The 16260-nt window shown below is 32.4% G+C and overlaps 4 protein-coding genes across 7 annotated transcripts; all 4 read right to left on the bottom strand.

Moving 5' to 3' along the window:
- Positions 1–333: 333 nt before the first annotated feature.
- Positions 334–2964, bottom strand: LOC100267384 (E3 ubiquitin-protein ligase SINAT3). Of its 2 annotated transcripts, none has more exons than XM_003633894.4 (3): positions 2717–2964; positions 1039–1404; positions 334–832 (listed from the first exon to the last, which is right to left on the bottom strand). In XM_003633894.4, the coding sequence occupies exons 1-3, from the start codon at positions 2819–2821 to the stop codon at positions 758–760; spliced, it is 546 nt and encodes a 181-aa protein (XP_003633942.2). In that variant the 5' UTR covers positions 2822–2964; the 3' UTR covers positions 334–757. The 2 variants fall into 2 exon arrangements, with proteins under 2 accessions (XP_003633942.2, XP_010661950.1); XM_010663648.3 differs by having other exon boundaries at positions 334–762.
- Positions 2965–4439: 1475 nt separating this feature from the next.
- LOC100262215 (E3 ubiquitin-protein ligase SINAT3) lies at positions 4440–14771 on the bottom strand. Its single transcript, XM_059742953.1, is given in 4 exon segments — positions 4440–4699; positions 4702–4948; positions 5153–5539; positions 14551–14771. Coding segments are annotated over 4 exon segments (825 nt in total). The 5' UTR covers positions 14650–14771; the 3' UTR covers positions 4440–4607.
- LOC132255153 (pectinesterase QRT1-like) lies at positions 8259–11010 on the bottom strand. Its single transcript, XM_059742957.1, has 3 exons — positions 10847–11010; positions 9359–9562; positions 8259–9245 (listed from the first exon to the last, which is right to left on the bottom strand). The coding sequence occupies exons 1-3, from the start codon at positions 10943–10945 to the stop codon at positions 9027–9029; spliced, it is 522 nt and encodes a 173-aa protein (XP_059598940.1). The 5' UTR covers positions 10946–11010; the 3' UTR covers positions 8259–9026.
- Positions 11882–14459, bottom strand: LOC100257109 (E3 ubiquitin-protein ligase SINAT3). 3 transcript variants are annotated; one of them, XM_059742954.1, is made up of 3 exons: positions 13923–14459; positions 12575–12961; positions 11882–12370 (listed from the first exon to the last, which is right to left on the bottom strand). In XM_059742954.1, the coding sequence occupies exons 1-3, from the start codon at positions 13935–13937 to the stop codon at positions 12047–12049; spliced, it is 726 nt and encodes a 241-aa protein (XP_059598937.1). In that variant the 5' UTR covers positions 13938–14459; the 3' UTR covers positions 11882–12046. The 3 variants fall into 3 exon arrangements, with proteins under 3 accessions (XP_059598937.1, XP_059598939.1, XP_059598938.1); XM_059742956.1 differs by having other exon boundaries at positions 14233–14446; XM_059742955.1 differs by having other exon boundaries at positions 13902–14445.
- Positions 14772–16260: the final 1489 nt, after the last annotated feature.

The raw sequence follows: 16260 nt of genomic DNA, 5'->3' as shown, positions 1-16260 counted from the left end.
AATTTTTTATTCTCTAAAATAAAAAAAATCAGAAAAACACATTTTGATAACCAAAAATTAATTTTTATTTTCTGTTTTTAAGAATATAAAATAAAATACAATATGGAGAGAACAACTTTTAATTATTTTTTACCCTTTTCACTTATTTTTTAAGTACCATTTTTTAACAATCATGAGACATAAAAATTATCTTTAAAAATATTAAAAGTTGATTAAAAATATTTTAAGATTTTCAAATAGAATTTTATCCTACAAAATATTATAAAATAATTGTTAAAAAGACTATAGTTATTAGACATGAAATCAGCACTAAAGGAAAAAAAAATATAAACATTTGTAAAATCAAGAATTTTTATATCATGTATCACTGGATGTATTAATTCAATCCACGAATCTACCCAATCAATTCATTCATGTTCTGCTCATGTCTTCTTCGTCTTTGTTTACAGAGTGGAAAGAAAGATAAACTACAGAGGGAAGAATCTCATATCAATCGATCAACCGGTTTTATCCACACATGCACACACTGGAATCTGGGATTTCCTTATCCCACCTGTAATTTCAAGTTTTGGCTCTCTCGTCTCCCCTCCTAAGGAATGTACCATGCTTCCCAGCACAATGAGGCTGTCCGCACTCTCCAAACTCCTCCTCTCACTCTCCCTAATGCTTCGTGGGATGCCCTCAAAAGTAAGCTTCCGCCCATTTCCCCCTATCTCCAGGCTGTAGCTGTAGTTGCAGGCCTCTGCTTGGTTGCCTATCAGGCTGAGGAATACCACGCAAATAAGAAGGCTTCAGTATGAACACAGAAGTATTTGCCATAACAATTGATGATCTGAAAAAGGCAAAAGAAAAAATTCAGTTATTTGCCATAATCCAACAACCAACCATGTTATCATATTGAGACTGTTTTTCAGCAAACCTGTGAATCGTGTATGCAGTGTTTTTGGCATCACTCTCTTAATGTCTGGTGCCAAGGTGCTTATCTAAAGGTTACATTTTATGAATCTAAATTTATGGCAATGTAAAAAAAGTACTTACAATTGCTAACCATCTGCAGCCTGAGTGTTTACGGAGATCTTCAATTAAAAATTCAAGCTCGAAGTCGCAGCCATTGAACATGACTGCCTTGTGATAATCTGTCAAGTGAGAAACAAGGAATGGAATATCCCCAACAGCAGAGCACGGCAATCCAGGCCATGGGCAGCTGTATGGCCGGAAGTTACACGAGTCTTCATGCATGATCTCAGGGCATCCAAACTCCTCATACTTACAATGCAGTTGAAGTGATTCGGTCATCTTCTCCAGAGCTAGACACCTTATATCACCAAGCTGCTGCCTACAACTGGTACATTTGTTGAGTACCCTTGCTTTACAGCTTGAACAGAGTGTGTGTCCATTGTGGCACTGCAGGAACAGAAGCTTTGTTTCAAACATCCACGAAAAACAAAACCTTTCGGGTTTTCTATTCCTAGACAAACAAGAAGACATCATTTACATATTTATAAAACTGGAAGGGACATCTAGGCAATATACCGATTTAAGGCATTCATGATCAAAATCACTCTATCATCAAAAGTGGAGGATGCGGATAAAAGAAAAGACCAACGGTGATATAACCATTTTCAAAAGACACAAAAAATGGAAGAAGGATAAAAAGGGGATGTTCAAGCTCCAGGGAAGCAATCAAACCAGGCCTGGGATAACCTCGCACAGGCGCTAATAACAGAGCAAGTAGGCACCTTCTTCAGATACATAACACCATATTTATGACAGAAGAGTGATATACCAGAAATGGCAAGACACAGAAGTAAATTTCATTTCGAGCAAAAAGCACGAAGAATCTGCTTCCACTTCACTCTCCTATGATCCCCCAAAGGACCAACGTTCCAAAGTTTCCAATACTGTCACTCCCTCTGAAAGATTGGTGTGTTAAAAAAGGCACTAGCAGGTGCCAAGTAGCTCCAAATTCTTCATCTCCCAAATACAGCTTTCACATCTAGTTTTTCTGATACAAAGTTACGCATGCACCAAAAGTCCGCCTCCTAAATCCATCTGTTCCGAGGCCTATTGATAGTCTCTTCTCTTTGGTACTGCAATCCCAACACCTTCTCTGTTTCTGCACCATTAGTATGTCATCTACTCTCCTCTCTCTGTAATTCCAATGACCTTCCCTTTAGACCTTCTGCTTTATCATATTTTCCCTGATCAAAGGAGTTTCAGATATCACTTAGTTTGTGTGAGGCATTGCAAGGTGTAGTCTTTGGAATTAAATAGGCAGAAACTCAATATAGTGTAACACCTCTGTGTGAACTCAAAGCCTTGCCAAACTCATACCAAGAGATCCAAGTGCTTGATGCATAGAGGTAGGCGTATGCTCTTCTAGAACCGTTCCTCTTTCTTGACAACCAAGGAACTGGGCAAGGAAGAGAACCAGTATTGTCAATCAATTACCACAGGCCCCAGGGGTCAGGGATAGGGAAAGGCTGTTCTAAAACCCAGTTGGCAATACAAATTTAGTGGCAAAAACCAAATCCAATTCAATCCAACTCAACCAAAAAAAAAATGCAATAAATAAAATCATCTAAAAATTTTTAATCCAATCCACAACTTCAATTTGGTATCCGTGCATCTCAGGAAAAAAAAAAAAAAAAAAAAATCCAAAACCTTCCCAGCAACCAACCACCACCAAAAATGAAAAGGGAAAGAACAAACGCACCTGATAAATTGGACGGTTCATATATTCAAAACAAACGGAGCACTTGACCAGCTCCTCGAACATGGTTAGGGAGTGAAGATCTCCGGGAACAACGCAGTTTCCCATTCACCGCCAGAGAATTCACCAACGCCCCAATTCCTGAGTGTCGCTCAGTTCTTATTTGTAGAAGATCCAGAGATGAATACTTGAATAGTGTTAGTTACTGTTTCTGATTCAGTTCTTATTTATAGAAGAACCAGAGACGAATACTTGAGTAGGGTTAGTTACTATTTCTGTAACTAGGAGGTAAGCTTTCCTTAATTGATTTAGATTTTTGTTTGGTTTTTTATTTTTATTATTTTTTATTTTTTTACTTTCTATTCTCAATATTATTTACTTTATATTTATTAAAAAAATTTTATAATATGTTTCTAATTTCTAAATTTAAATCAAATCTAAGATAATCAGATCATATTGAATAGAAATCTTTTTACTATAAGAAAATATAAATAATAGATATACTTGTTTACAAATCCTTTTGTATTTTAACCATAAACATGCTATAACAATGTTAGTTAAGTGTATCTTTTAAAAATTATTTTAAAATCAATTTAGAAAAGTATTATATAATTTTTTTTAAAAAAAATCAAACTATAAAAATATATAATTATAATAGAAAATACAATGAATTATATCTATGACACTCAAAGATATAATATATAGGAAAAAATAGGTATTCTTTCTTCACTAATTTAAAAAAATATAGAAAAAATGATTTCAACTTTTATAAATCAGTTTTTTTTTCATCCATTTAAAAATATTATAATTTTTCATAAGTCACAATAATTATTTCTTGAAATAACCATTTTACTTGATAATATTAAATAAAATTTTCCAAAATTAATTTATTATTCTAATTTTTTAAAACTCTTTTACAAATAAATATATTATAAATTTTTTATTATATAATATGAGATACAAATGATTATAGAAAAATTCTTTAGGATCCTCGAGAGATGAATAAGATCTTTCTAATCTTCTAGTTAATAATGATATTATATCTTATATTATATAAGTTTACTCGTCTTTTTCTTTTACAAAATTGAATAAAAATTTTATTAATTGACATTAACAACAAAATAAAAAATTTTAAAAGTTAAAATACAATTAAAACTAAAATACATAAAAATATCTAAGTTGAAGTTATATTTACACTTTTGAATAAGTGAATATTATTATTCCAAATACAAGTATTATCTTCTTCTTTTTTGCCCAAATATTTCTATTAATTAATAAATGGAGCATTTGAGTGAATTTACAATTACAAATTCATTATAGTAAATAAATCTTTACATTGTATTCAATACAACTTATTTTAACCCTTCTAACCAAATATTCCTATTTTATTTTTATGGTCTTCTCTATTTTCTATTCTTGATATTATTTATTTTTTATTTATTACAAAAAGTTCTTAATATACATGCTTGTTTATAAATTATCTGACTATTTTTAAAAAAAAATTCCAGTGAAAAATGGAGGGTCCTAGTAAAAATAATTAATTTTAAAAAAAAATCTTCAAAGTAAATCCCTATCAAAATAATTCCAAAAAATAATAATAATAAAAAATTCATACCACAGAAATACCAATTTAAAAATTAATTTGACTTGTGGATTTATAAAAAGAGAGTCTAGGTGTAGGTATAAGACATGAAATCAGTACTATAGGAAAAAAATAATATAAATATTTGTAAAATCAACAATTTTTATATCATGTGTCACTGAATGGATTAATTCAATCCACGAATCTACACAATCAGTTGTTTCATATTCTGTTCATGATTCTTCGTCTTTGTTTACAGAGTGAAAAGAAGATAAATTACAGAGGGATGAATCTCAAAAACCCTTGTATCAATCAATCAACCAATTTTATCCTGGAATCTGGGCTTTCCATATCCGACCTAAAACCCGAAGCATGGGCATTCTCGTCTCCCCTCCTAAGGAAAACGCCATGCCTCCCAGCACAATGAGGCTGTCTGCACTCTCCAAGCTACTCCTCTTACTCTCTCTAATGCTTCGTGGGATGCCCTCAAAAGTAAGCTTCCGCCCATTTCCACCTATCTCCAGGCTGTAGCTGTAGTTGCCGGCCTCTGCTTGGTTGCCTATCAGGCTGAGGAATGCCATGTAAACGGGAGTCGACCCTATAAGGAAGGCTTCAGCATGGAGACAGAAGTGTTTGTCAAAACAATTGATGATCTGAAAAGGCAGAAGAGAAAGTTCCGTTATTTGCCATAATCCAACAACCAACCATGTTATCCTACTGGGACTGTTTTTCAGTAGCCTGTGAATCATGTATGCACTGTTTTTGGCATCACTCTCTTAATGTATGGTGCCAAGGTGCTTATCTAAAGGTTAGGTTTTATGAATCTAAATTTATGGGAATGTAAAAAAAGTACTTACAGTTACATCCCATTTGTAGCTTTGGCATTTATAGAGATCTTCTATCAAAAATTCAAGTTCGAACTTGCAGCCATAGAGCATGACTGCCTTGTGATAATCTGTCAGGTGAGAAACAAGGAGTGGAATATCCCCAACAGCAGAGCACGGACATCCATACCATGGGCAGCTGTATGGCCGGAAGTTACACGAGTCTTCATGCATGAGCTTGGTGTGGTAAGGGATGATCTCAGGGCATCCAAACTCCTCATACTTGCAATGCAGTTGAAGTGATTCGGCCATCTTCTCCAGAGCTAGACACCTTATATCACCGAGCTGGTGCCTACAAGTGGGACATTTGTTGAGTACCCTTGCTTTACAGCTTGAACAGAGTGTGTGTCCATTGTGGCACTGCAAGAACAAAACCTTTGTTTCAAACATCAACAAAAAACAAAAACTTTTGGTTTCCTAGACAAACAAGAAGACATCATTTACATATCTATAAAACTGGAAGGGACATTTAGGCACTATACCGATTCAAGGCATTCATGATCAAAATCACTCTATCATCAAAAGTGGAGGATGCAAATAAAAGAGAAGACCAACAATAATATAACCATGTTTTTGAAGACAAAAAAATGGAAGAAAGATGAGAAGGGGTGTTCAAAGTCCAAGGAAACAATCCAACCGGGCCTGGGATAACTCCCCAGAGGCGCAAATAACAGAGCAAGCAGGCACCTTATTCAGATACATAACACCATATTTATGACAGAAGAGTGATATACAAGAAATGGCAAAACACAGAAGCAAATTTTATTTTGAGCAAAAAGCACGAAGAATCTGTTTCCGCTTCACTCTCCTATGATCTCCCAAAGGACCAACATTCCAAAGTTTCCAATCCTGTCACTCCCTCTGAAGATTGGTGTGTCAAAAAAGGCACTAGCAAGTGCCAAGTAGCTCCAAATTCTTCACCTCCCAAACAGCAGTCACATTTAGTTTTTCTGATACAAAGTTACGCATGCACCAAAAGTCTGCCTCCTAGATCCATCTGTTACAAGGCCTATTGATAGTCTCTTCTCTTTGGCACTGCAATCCCAACATCTTCTCTGTTTCTACACCATTAGTTTGTCATCTACTCCTCTCTCTGTAATTCCAATGACCTTCCCTTTACACCTACTTCATCATATTTTCCCTGATCAAAGGAGTTTCAGCTATCACCTAGTTTTTGTAAGGCATTGCAAGGTGTAGAATTAGGAATTAAATAGGCAGAAACTCATTTTACTGTCAATAAAAAGGTACGTGAGACAAACCCTTTTACGACTTTATCTCACTCGGAAGATTGGCATCGCGAATTCTCAAATACTCATACCAAGAGATCCAAGTGCTTGATGCATAGAGGTAGGCGTATGCTGTTCTAGAAACCGTTCCTCTTTCTTGACAACCAAGGAACTGAGCAAGGAAGCGAACCGGTAATGTCAATCAATTACTACAGGTCCCAGGGGCCAGGGATAGGGAGAGGCAGTTCTAAAACCCAGTGGGCAATACAAATTTAGTGCCTTTTGCCAGAAAGATTTAGGATTGGACTCTTAACAATTTATCATGCATGCATGGAAGTTATTCGTAAGTTTCATCACCAACTTCATGCAACCAAGAAACTACGTGGAAAAAGAAGCGAATTCAATCAACGAACTCAGGAAAGCATTCAATCCTATCAATAACATAAACACTAGCCTAAAAAACTCAAATTCTCACCAGAATCATATTTTTTTACTCATGAATATCCTTTACCCCACAAATTCACCTTGTTTCTTCTAACCAAATCCAATTCAATCCAACTCAACAAAAAAAAAAAATCCAATAAATAAAATCATCTAAAAAATTTTAATCCAATGAACAACTTCAATTTGGTATCCGTGCATCTCAGGCAAAAAAACAAAACAAAACAAAACCTCCCCAGCAACCAACCACCACCAAAAATGAAAAGAGAAAGAACATACACACCTGATAAATTGGACGGTTCATATATTCAAAACAAACGGAGCACTTGAGCAGCTCCTCGAAGATGGTTAGGGAGTGAAGATCGCCGGGAACAACGCGGTTTCCCATTCACCGCCCCAAGTTTTGAAACCGGGATCGTCAATCAATTACTACAGAGAATAGAGAGAGAAACTGAAACTGTGGAGAGATTGGGTATTTTTTTCTCTCCTCTCTGTGTTGTTCAGTTCTTAATATAGAAGAACAAACCAGAGAGACAGACACGAATAGGAAAGCTTCCCTTAATGGATTTTAAAGTTAGTTACTATTTCTACAAACAGAAGGCAAGCTTCCTGATTGGATTTATATTATATAACATGAGATACAAATCATTCTAGAAAAATTCTCTAAGATTCTCCGGGGATAAATAAATCTTTTTTATCCCCTATTTAATAATAATTTTATATCTTATATTATATAAATTTTATTGTCTTCTCATTTTTTTCTAATGAAATTGAATAAAAAATTTGTTAATTAACATCAACAAAAAAATAAAAAAAATTAAAATTAAAAATACAATTAAAACTAAAATCCATAAAAATATCTAACTTGAAGTTATATTTACATTTTTGGGTCAACGAATATTACTAGTCCAAATACAAGAATTATCTTATTTTTGGGCCCAAATATTTCTATTAATTAATACATGGAAGGAGTCTCTCATGTCTATCCTATTCTTTCTCATAATTTAAATCTAAAATTAAGAGTATTTAAATTTCAAATTAAGTGTGGACAAATATAATTATAATTTCTTAATAACATAGGCTTTGTTTCTTTAAAATGTTTTCATTTTTTATTTTTAAATAGAACAAAGAAACAAAGTTTGAAAATAAGGTTTATCAAAATAAAAATGCTAAAAAAGCAAAAATGTGAAAACACAAAAAATGGAAAAAGCTTACTAAAAAGTTAAAAACAAGCATGACACCTTTTATATATATATATATTTCATAAATATAAAAGAATATAAATATAAATAAAATAAGTAAATTATGATTTTATATGTACATATATTTAAAATCTAATATTATCTTATGAAAGCATTTTAGTGAAAAAAATCATGAAAACATAAAAGCATTTCCTTACAGTATATGCAATACTCATCCCGTAGGTTATTTATTATTATTATATTTATTGGATGCATGTATAAGGTGAAATCTAGTTAGGTGATATATTATGCTTATTTATTAGATGTGTAAGGCAAATTCTAGGTACATGCAGCACCACTTGATCTATGCTACCTCTTGAAACTTTAGATGAACAAATTATAAAATTTTAAGACTATATTTGATTTTCGAAAATTTTGAGAAAAAATATAAGGAAAATAAGAAATAAAAGGAAAGAAAAAATAAAACAAAATTAAGATGTCTGTTGCGTACAGACCCAATAGATTAAATAATAAAACGAATTGAAAATAGTCAATAAATTTGGTAGCGGGCTGAGATGGGACTCTCCCATATATCTTCAAATGTGAAATTATTCAAATGTGAAATTAATCACATGACACTAAATGAGAAACTTGACTAGAAGTTGTCATTCATTTGTATTATTGTTATTTTAGTGAAATAAAGACAAGTTATTCTATTGATTGTGAAAACTGTTGTTTTATTGTCTAAAGCTTTTGATAAATGCTTAGATATGTTGTATTTTATCAATTTCAATTGTTTTCTATTGTCAAGCCTTTTTGGTATCTAGGGATAAACTTGTCCCGTCTTTTGGTTTGTGGGGGGGCTTGAAGGTGGGATATGCTGTAATTAGTGTTATGTTTTCAAATGGGAAGTGGGGATTGTGATTTGTTTGAGTGGGAGAAGAGGGGATGGTTGTTGTTTTCAGTTTTATTTGTGTTGTGGCTATTGCCATACTACCATCATCCCCTCCTAAACAAATGGTGACCAACTTTAGCAAGGGTAGCTTGAAACATCACCCTGCAATGTGACACACTAATTAAGAAAGAAAACAGGTTTGGCTTACCAATTCCAATGATTGTGCAGTTTACAAAGGAGAATCCTGTGCCATCATTAGGTGATTCCATGCGATGAGCTGCAATTGCTCCTGAAGTTGTCGTTATTGATTCGATGACACATCCCTAGTTCAACACAGCAAATTCAAGTATCAGAATCATACAGAAATACCCAACATTTGGATTGAAGCACTAACAGTAATTTCTATTATCAAAATGATCAAGATCAACCCCTTTACCTTATAGATTGATCTTGCCCCACCAAAGATAAAGTCAATGCTTCCTTGGATGTAACACTGGTTAAAGTAGTGTGTTCCAGACAGATCCATGAGGGTGTCCTGTGCCCCCAAGAGCCTGACATTATAGAACATGGCTTTATCACCGTTTATACTCAGTGCCACTGCTTGCATTCCAGGCAGTCCAGGCATTGCAACCACTGAATTCTGTAAGCAGTATTCACATATCAGTTATATATATATATATATATATATATATATATATATATATATATATATATATATATATATATATATATATATATATATATATATATATAAAGGGTCATTCAAGTAGTATTTGGCTTTACTGGAAAACTAGACATTGTATCAAAGGAACCTCAATGGTGATCCCATTTGTTGCATTTCAACTAAAATAATGTATGGGTTTTCCATTTCTTTTTACCTAATTTACTTTTGTTGCATTCAATTTCAATGGTTATTGTGTTTCTTGAAATTCTCATTTGTGAATTTTCTGATATTCTTATTTGGTTAAGATGATCTAAGTTTATAGTTTAAGAATTTTGCCATTTGGTACTGACCTGTCTGATGATGTTAATTTATGGAGTAATACCATTTTTATAGTTTCTACATTATGGTGGGTTTCCTTTCTCTCGATGCCATTTAATGTTGATTGAGACGGACATAGATTGACCCCATGGCCTTGTTTGGTTTACAGAACAATGCATACTCCTGTTTCTTTCACTCAAAGCAAGAATAATACTTTCTCAAAACTTTTGCTATTATTTGTGCAAGCAAAGCAAGTTCATCCTGATAAAAATCCCAGTGACCCTTTGGCAGCTGAACGATTTCAGGTAAGTTCACTTCTTTGTCATTCATTCATCATCTTCTTCTTAATGCTCTACTCTCCTTCATTCATCCCAAAACCAAGTGGAGGACCAAGTATTCTTAAGTAATCATACAAATTTCAAACTGAATAATGAACTTAGAAAGAGTTTCATTTTGTTATCATGCTTTAAATTTTGGAATTCTTCTTTCATTGATTTATATGATCATCTACGTTTCTGCAGCTACCGAACAGAGCACAAAGTTCAGCTTGATTGCCTCATGTGCTTAAGGTGATATGTTTTGTATAGATAGGATCATGGGGTTGTGGAGTGGCACTATGTATAGTTGGCTAATTTCAGTGGCTGGTTGCTGTTAGAAGTTGTGTAAACCAACTTAAGGATAATCAAATCTACAGCTACTTTTACCTTAGTTTTGATACCCGTTTTTACATTTTTATCTAGTCCTTTTTGTTCATGTATCTCTACATTGATCATAGGATATATGTATGAATTCTACATGTTTCATTGCAGATAAAACCCAACATTACAATTTATATAAAAGCAGAGAAAAAACCCGAAAAGACCCTGTTAAAAAAAGTGAAAGAAAAACAACTAAACTTAGAGAGAAAAGAACACATGAAGCAAAATCGATCAAAAAGCAAACCTGATAAATTGGAGACGGCATAAAGTTGAAGCAAACGGGGCACTTGAGCAGCTCCTGGAACGTGGTTAGGGAGTGAAGATCTGCGACGCGGTTTCCCATTCACCCAACGCCTCAATTCTACAGAGACTAGAGAGGAACTGTGGAGAGATTGGTTTTTTTTTCCCTTTTTCTCTCTTGATTTGATTCACCTCTGAGTGAGAGTTGTTCTGTTCTTATTTATAGAAGAGCAAACCAATACTTGAATAGGAATAAGTCTATAGTTACCATTCTTGTTGAGTAGAAATCCTTTTACAATAAGAAAATATAAATTGTTTATAAATCCTTTTGTATTTTAATGATAAACATGATATTACAATGTTAGTTAAGACTTAAGCGTATCTTTTAAAAAATATTTTTAAAATTAATTTAGAAAGATATTGTATAATTATTTAAAAAAAATCAAACTATAAAAAATATAATTATAATATTAAAATAATAAGAAATACAATGAATTAGATGAAATTCAAAAATAATCGCTATCTTTTAAAAACATAATATATATATATATATATATATATATATATATATAATAATTTTTTTTCCTACGTATCCAAGAGAGCAACCTCCATGTTTCTTAAAATATAACTATTTAATATTTTTTTGGTAAAATACTCCTTACCAAAGTTTTTATTGAAAAATAAAAATATAAAATTAAGAACGACGATAATCGATTTCTAAAACAATTTTTTATTATCTTCAAAAAACAAGAAAATATATTTAACAATGAAAAATTATTTTCTACTGTCTTTTTTTAATAATATTTTTGAACTATTTTTACTTATTTTTTAAAGGTTATTTTAAAAATTAATTATATAAATATATAAAATGATTAAAAATAAAATAATAGATATAAAAATTATTCTTAAAAATATTAAATATTATATTATTCTAAGATTAAGCCGATATTTTTTAAAATGTGAAAATTATATTATCATTTTATATGATCATCTTATCTTTATCTTTTAGCATAAATATATGGAAAAAATAATATAAATATTTGTAAAATCAAGAATTTTTATATCATGTATTGTATTAATTCAATCCACGAATCTACCCAACCAATTCTTTCATATTCTACTCATGTCTTCTTCGTCTTTGTTTACAGAGAGAGGGATGAATTTCAAAAACCCTTATATCAATCAATCAACCTGTTTTATACTTTTATCCACACTGGGTTTTCCATATCCGACTTGTAATTTCAAGTTTTGGCTCTCTCGTCTCCCCTCCCAAGGAATGCACCATGCCTCCCGGCACAATGAGGCTGTCCGCACTCTCCAAACTCCTCCTCTCACTCTCTCTAATGCTTTGTGGGACGCCCTCAAAAGTAAGCTTCCGCCCATTTCCCCCTATCTGCAGGCTGTAGCTGTAGTTGCCGGCCTCTGCATGGTTGCCTATCAGGCTGAGGAATGCCATGTAAACGGGAGTCGACCCTATAAGGAAGGCTTCAGCATGGAGACAGAAGTGTTTGTCAAAACAATTGATGATCTGAAAAGGCAAAAGAGAAAGTTCTGTTATTTGCCATAATCCAACAACCAACCATGTAATCCTACTGGGACTGTTTTTCAGTAGCCTGTGAATCATGTATGCACTGTTTTTGGCATCACTCTCTTAATGTATGGTGCCAAGGTGCTTATCTAAAGGTTACGTTTTATGAATCTAAATTTATGGCAATGTAAAAAAAGTACTTACAATTACTATCCATCTGCGGCCTGGGTTTTTATAGAGATCTCCAATTAAAAATCCATGCTTAAAGTTGCAGCTATTGAACATGACTGCCTTGTGATAATCTGTCAGGTGAGAAACAAGGAGTGGAATATCCCCAACAGCAGAGCACGGACATCCATACCATGGGCAGCTGTATGGCCGGAAGTTACACGAGTCTTCATGCATGAGCTTGGTGTGGTAAGGGATGATCTCAGGGCATCCAAACTCCTCATACTTGCAATGCAGTTCAAGTGATTTGGCCATCTTCTCCAGAGCTAGACACCTTATATTACCGAGCTGCTGCCTACAACCGGGACATTTGTTGAGTACCCTTGCTTTACAGCTTGAACAGAGTGTGTGTCCATTGTGGCACTACAAGAACAAAACCTTTGTTTCAAAGCTCAACAAAAAACAAAAACTTTTGGTTTCCTAGACAAACAAGAAGACATCATTTACATATCTATAAAACTGGAAGGGACATTTAGGCACTATACCAATTCAAGGCATTCATGATCAAAATCACTCTATCATCAAAAGTGGAGGATGCTAATAAAAGAAAAGACCAACAATAATATAACCATGTTTTTAAAGACAAAAAAAATGGAAGAAAGATGAAAAGGGGTGTTCAAAGTCCAAGGAAACAATCGAACCAGGCCTGGGATAACTCCCCAGAGGCGCAAATAACAGAGCAAGCAGGCACCTTATTCAGATACATAACACCATATTTATGACAGAAGAGTGATATACAAGAAATGGCAAAACACAGAAGCAAATTTTATTTTGAGCAAAAAGCATGAAGAATCTATTTCCACTTCACTCTCCTATGATCTCCCAAAGGACCGACATTCCAAAGTTTCCAATCCTGTCACTCCCTATGAAGATTGGTGTGTCAAAAAAGGCACTAGCAAGTGCCAAGTAGCTCCAAATTCTTCACCTCCCAAACACAGCTTTCAAATGACAAAACAATTCAATTTTGATCATGCAACAGTCACATTTAGTTTTTCTGATACAAAGTTACGCATGCACCAAAAGTCTGCCTCCTAGATCCATCTGTTCCAAGGCCTATTGATAGTCGCTTCACTTTGGCACTGCAATCCCAACATCTTCTCTGTTTCTACACCATTAGTATGTCATCTACGCCTCTCTCTGTAATCCCAATGACCTTCCCTTTACACCTACTTCATCATATTTTCCCTGATCGAAGGAGTTTCAGATATCACCTAGTTTTTGTAAGGCATTGCAAGGTGTAGTATTTGGAATTAAATAGGCAGAAACTCATTTTACTGTCAATAAAAAGGTACGTGAGACAAACCCTTTTACGACTTTATCTCACTTGTAAGATTGGCATCGCGAATTCTCAAATTCAAGAGCCTTGTCATACTCATACCAAGAGATCCAAGTGCTTGATGCATAGAGGTAGGCGTATGCTGTTCTAGAACCGTTCCTCTTTCTTGACAACCAAGGAAGAGAGCAAGGAAACAAACTCAGGAGAAAATATTCCTCAAAAGGGAGAAAAGTTTTCAAGCAATCAATCCTATCAATAACATAAACACTAATAATCAAAATTCAGAACATAAAAAACTCAAATTCTAACCAGAATCATATTTTTTTTCTCATAAATATCCTTTACCCCACAAATTCACCTTGTTTCTTCTAACCAAATCCAAATAATAAAATCATCTAAAAATATTTTAATGCACAACTTCAATCTGATATAAAATAAAATCCAAAACCTCCCCAGCAATCAACCACCACCAAAAAGTAAAAAGAGAAAGACCGTACACGCCTAATCAAACCCTACATTACAATTTATATAAAAGCAGAGAAAAAGCCCAAAAAGACCCTGTTAAAAAATTTTCTCAAGAAAATTTCTATTTTCCTTTTAAATAAAGTCAAAGAAAAACAACTAAACTTAGAGAGAAAAGAAGAACACATTAAGCAAAATCGATCAAAAAGCAAACCTGATAAATTGGAGACTGCATAAAGTCGAAGCAAACGGAGCACTTGAGAATCTCCTGGAACTTGGTTAGGGAGTGAAGATCTGCGACGCGGTTTCCCATTCCCCCAACGCCCCAATTCTACAGAGACTAGAGAGAGACTGAAACTGTGGAGAGATTGGTTTTTGGGAGAATTACCCTCAGGCCATGTTTGGTTCTCAGAAAATTTGAGGGAAAATGCAAGGGAAAGAAAATAAAAAGAAAATAGAAGGAAAGAAAAAGTGAAAGAAAATAAAAAATGGATTAAAAGTTGATAAGTTATTTTTATTTTTTACTTCAAACTCATTTTATTTATTTTAACTTATAAAGATTAAATAATTTTAAAATATATAGGTTTTTAATTAGTTTTAATTATATTTGATTTTCTTTTATATTTTTCATAGGACAACCAAACATGAAAAAATCATTTTTCTTTGTATTTTTTTTTCTTTTTTTAGTATTTTTCGGGAACCAAACATAACCTTAAGACTATGTTTGGTTCTCAGAAAATTTGAGGGAAAATGCAAGGGAAAGAAAATACAAAGGAAAAATAGAAGGAAAGAAAAAGTGAAAGAAAATAAAAAATGGATTAAAAGTTGATAAGTTATTTTTATTTTTTACTTCAAACTCATTTTATTTATTTTAAATCATTAATATAAAGATTAAATAATTTTAAAATACATAGGTTTTTAATTAGTTTTAATTATATTTTATTTTCTTTTATATTTTTCATAGGACAACCAAACATGAAAAAATCATTTTTCTTTGCATTTTTTTTCTTTCCTTAGTATTTTCCGGGAACCAAACATAACCTAAGGGTAGGCTGGGGAAAAAAATTACTGAAAAGGGTGGGTAGATTTGATAATTCTTATGAAAGTCTTATATTTTTATTAGACCAATTTACCCTGATTTTTCAAATCCATTTACCTATTGAAAAGTACATCTTCTTTCTTAATAATCATAAAGTATAAGTACAATACAAATGCAATATAGTTACAATGAAAAAATATTAACATTACAATACATTACAATATACCAAAATGACAAATTATTTAATTCGTTTTTTTACTGAACTAGTATTTCTAGGCTATTATGTTATATTCCTATCATAAAACATCCTTGCAAACCAAAATTATAAAAAGACAATAAAAATACACTATTATAATTTTAATACATAAGTTATTCATGGTAATCCAATGATATATAAAAAAAAATCTATAAAATTAATTTTTTATATAAAAATATAAATGTACAATAAAAATACACTACGATTATAATATAAATACAATAACATTACGATACATTACGATAAGGTAAAATTTTAAAATTTTCAAATTTCTTATGAAACTGGGCAATTGTCTAATATACATGTCTAATATACAACAAATATTGTTCTTTATTATATAAAATATGTTTCAATTAATTATAATTTTTAGTTTTCAATGAAAATCCAAATATGTTAATAAATACCCAAATAAGCATAAAACAACTGAGAAAATTTTTTATTCTGCCATGCCAAACAAGTCTCAACAACAAAATTAAAGTGCAAACCTTTTCAATGGAAATCAATAATAATCATATCAAACAACCCACCCGGAAAATAAATTAAAAATAAAAACACATCTTCAATATGACCAAAATAATATAAAAAAATTCAAAAAAAAAAAATTTAATAACATTTTACACAAAAAAAAA

The sequence above is a fragment of the Vitis vinifera genome, chromosome 15 (genome assembly GCF_030704535.1).
Source record: "Vitis vinifera cultivar Pinot Noir 40024 chromosome 15, ASM3070453v1".
NCBI classification, from domain to species: domain Eukaryota; kingdom Viridiplantae; phylum Streptophyta; class Magnoliopsida; order Vitales; family Vitaceae; genus Vitis; species Vitis vinifera.
Note: the sequence above shows the minus strand (reverse complement) of the source record. Positions and strands in the feature narration are given on the sequence as shown.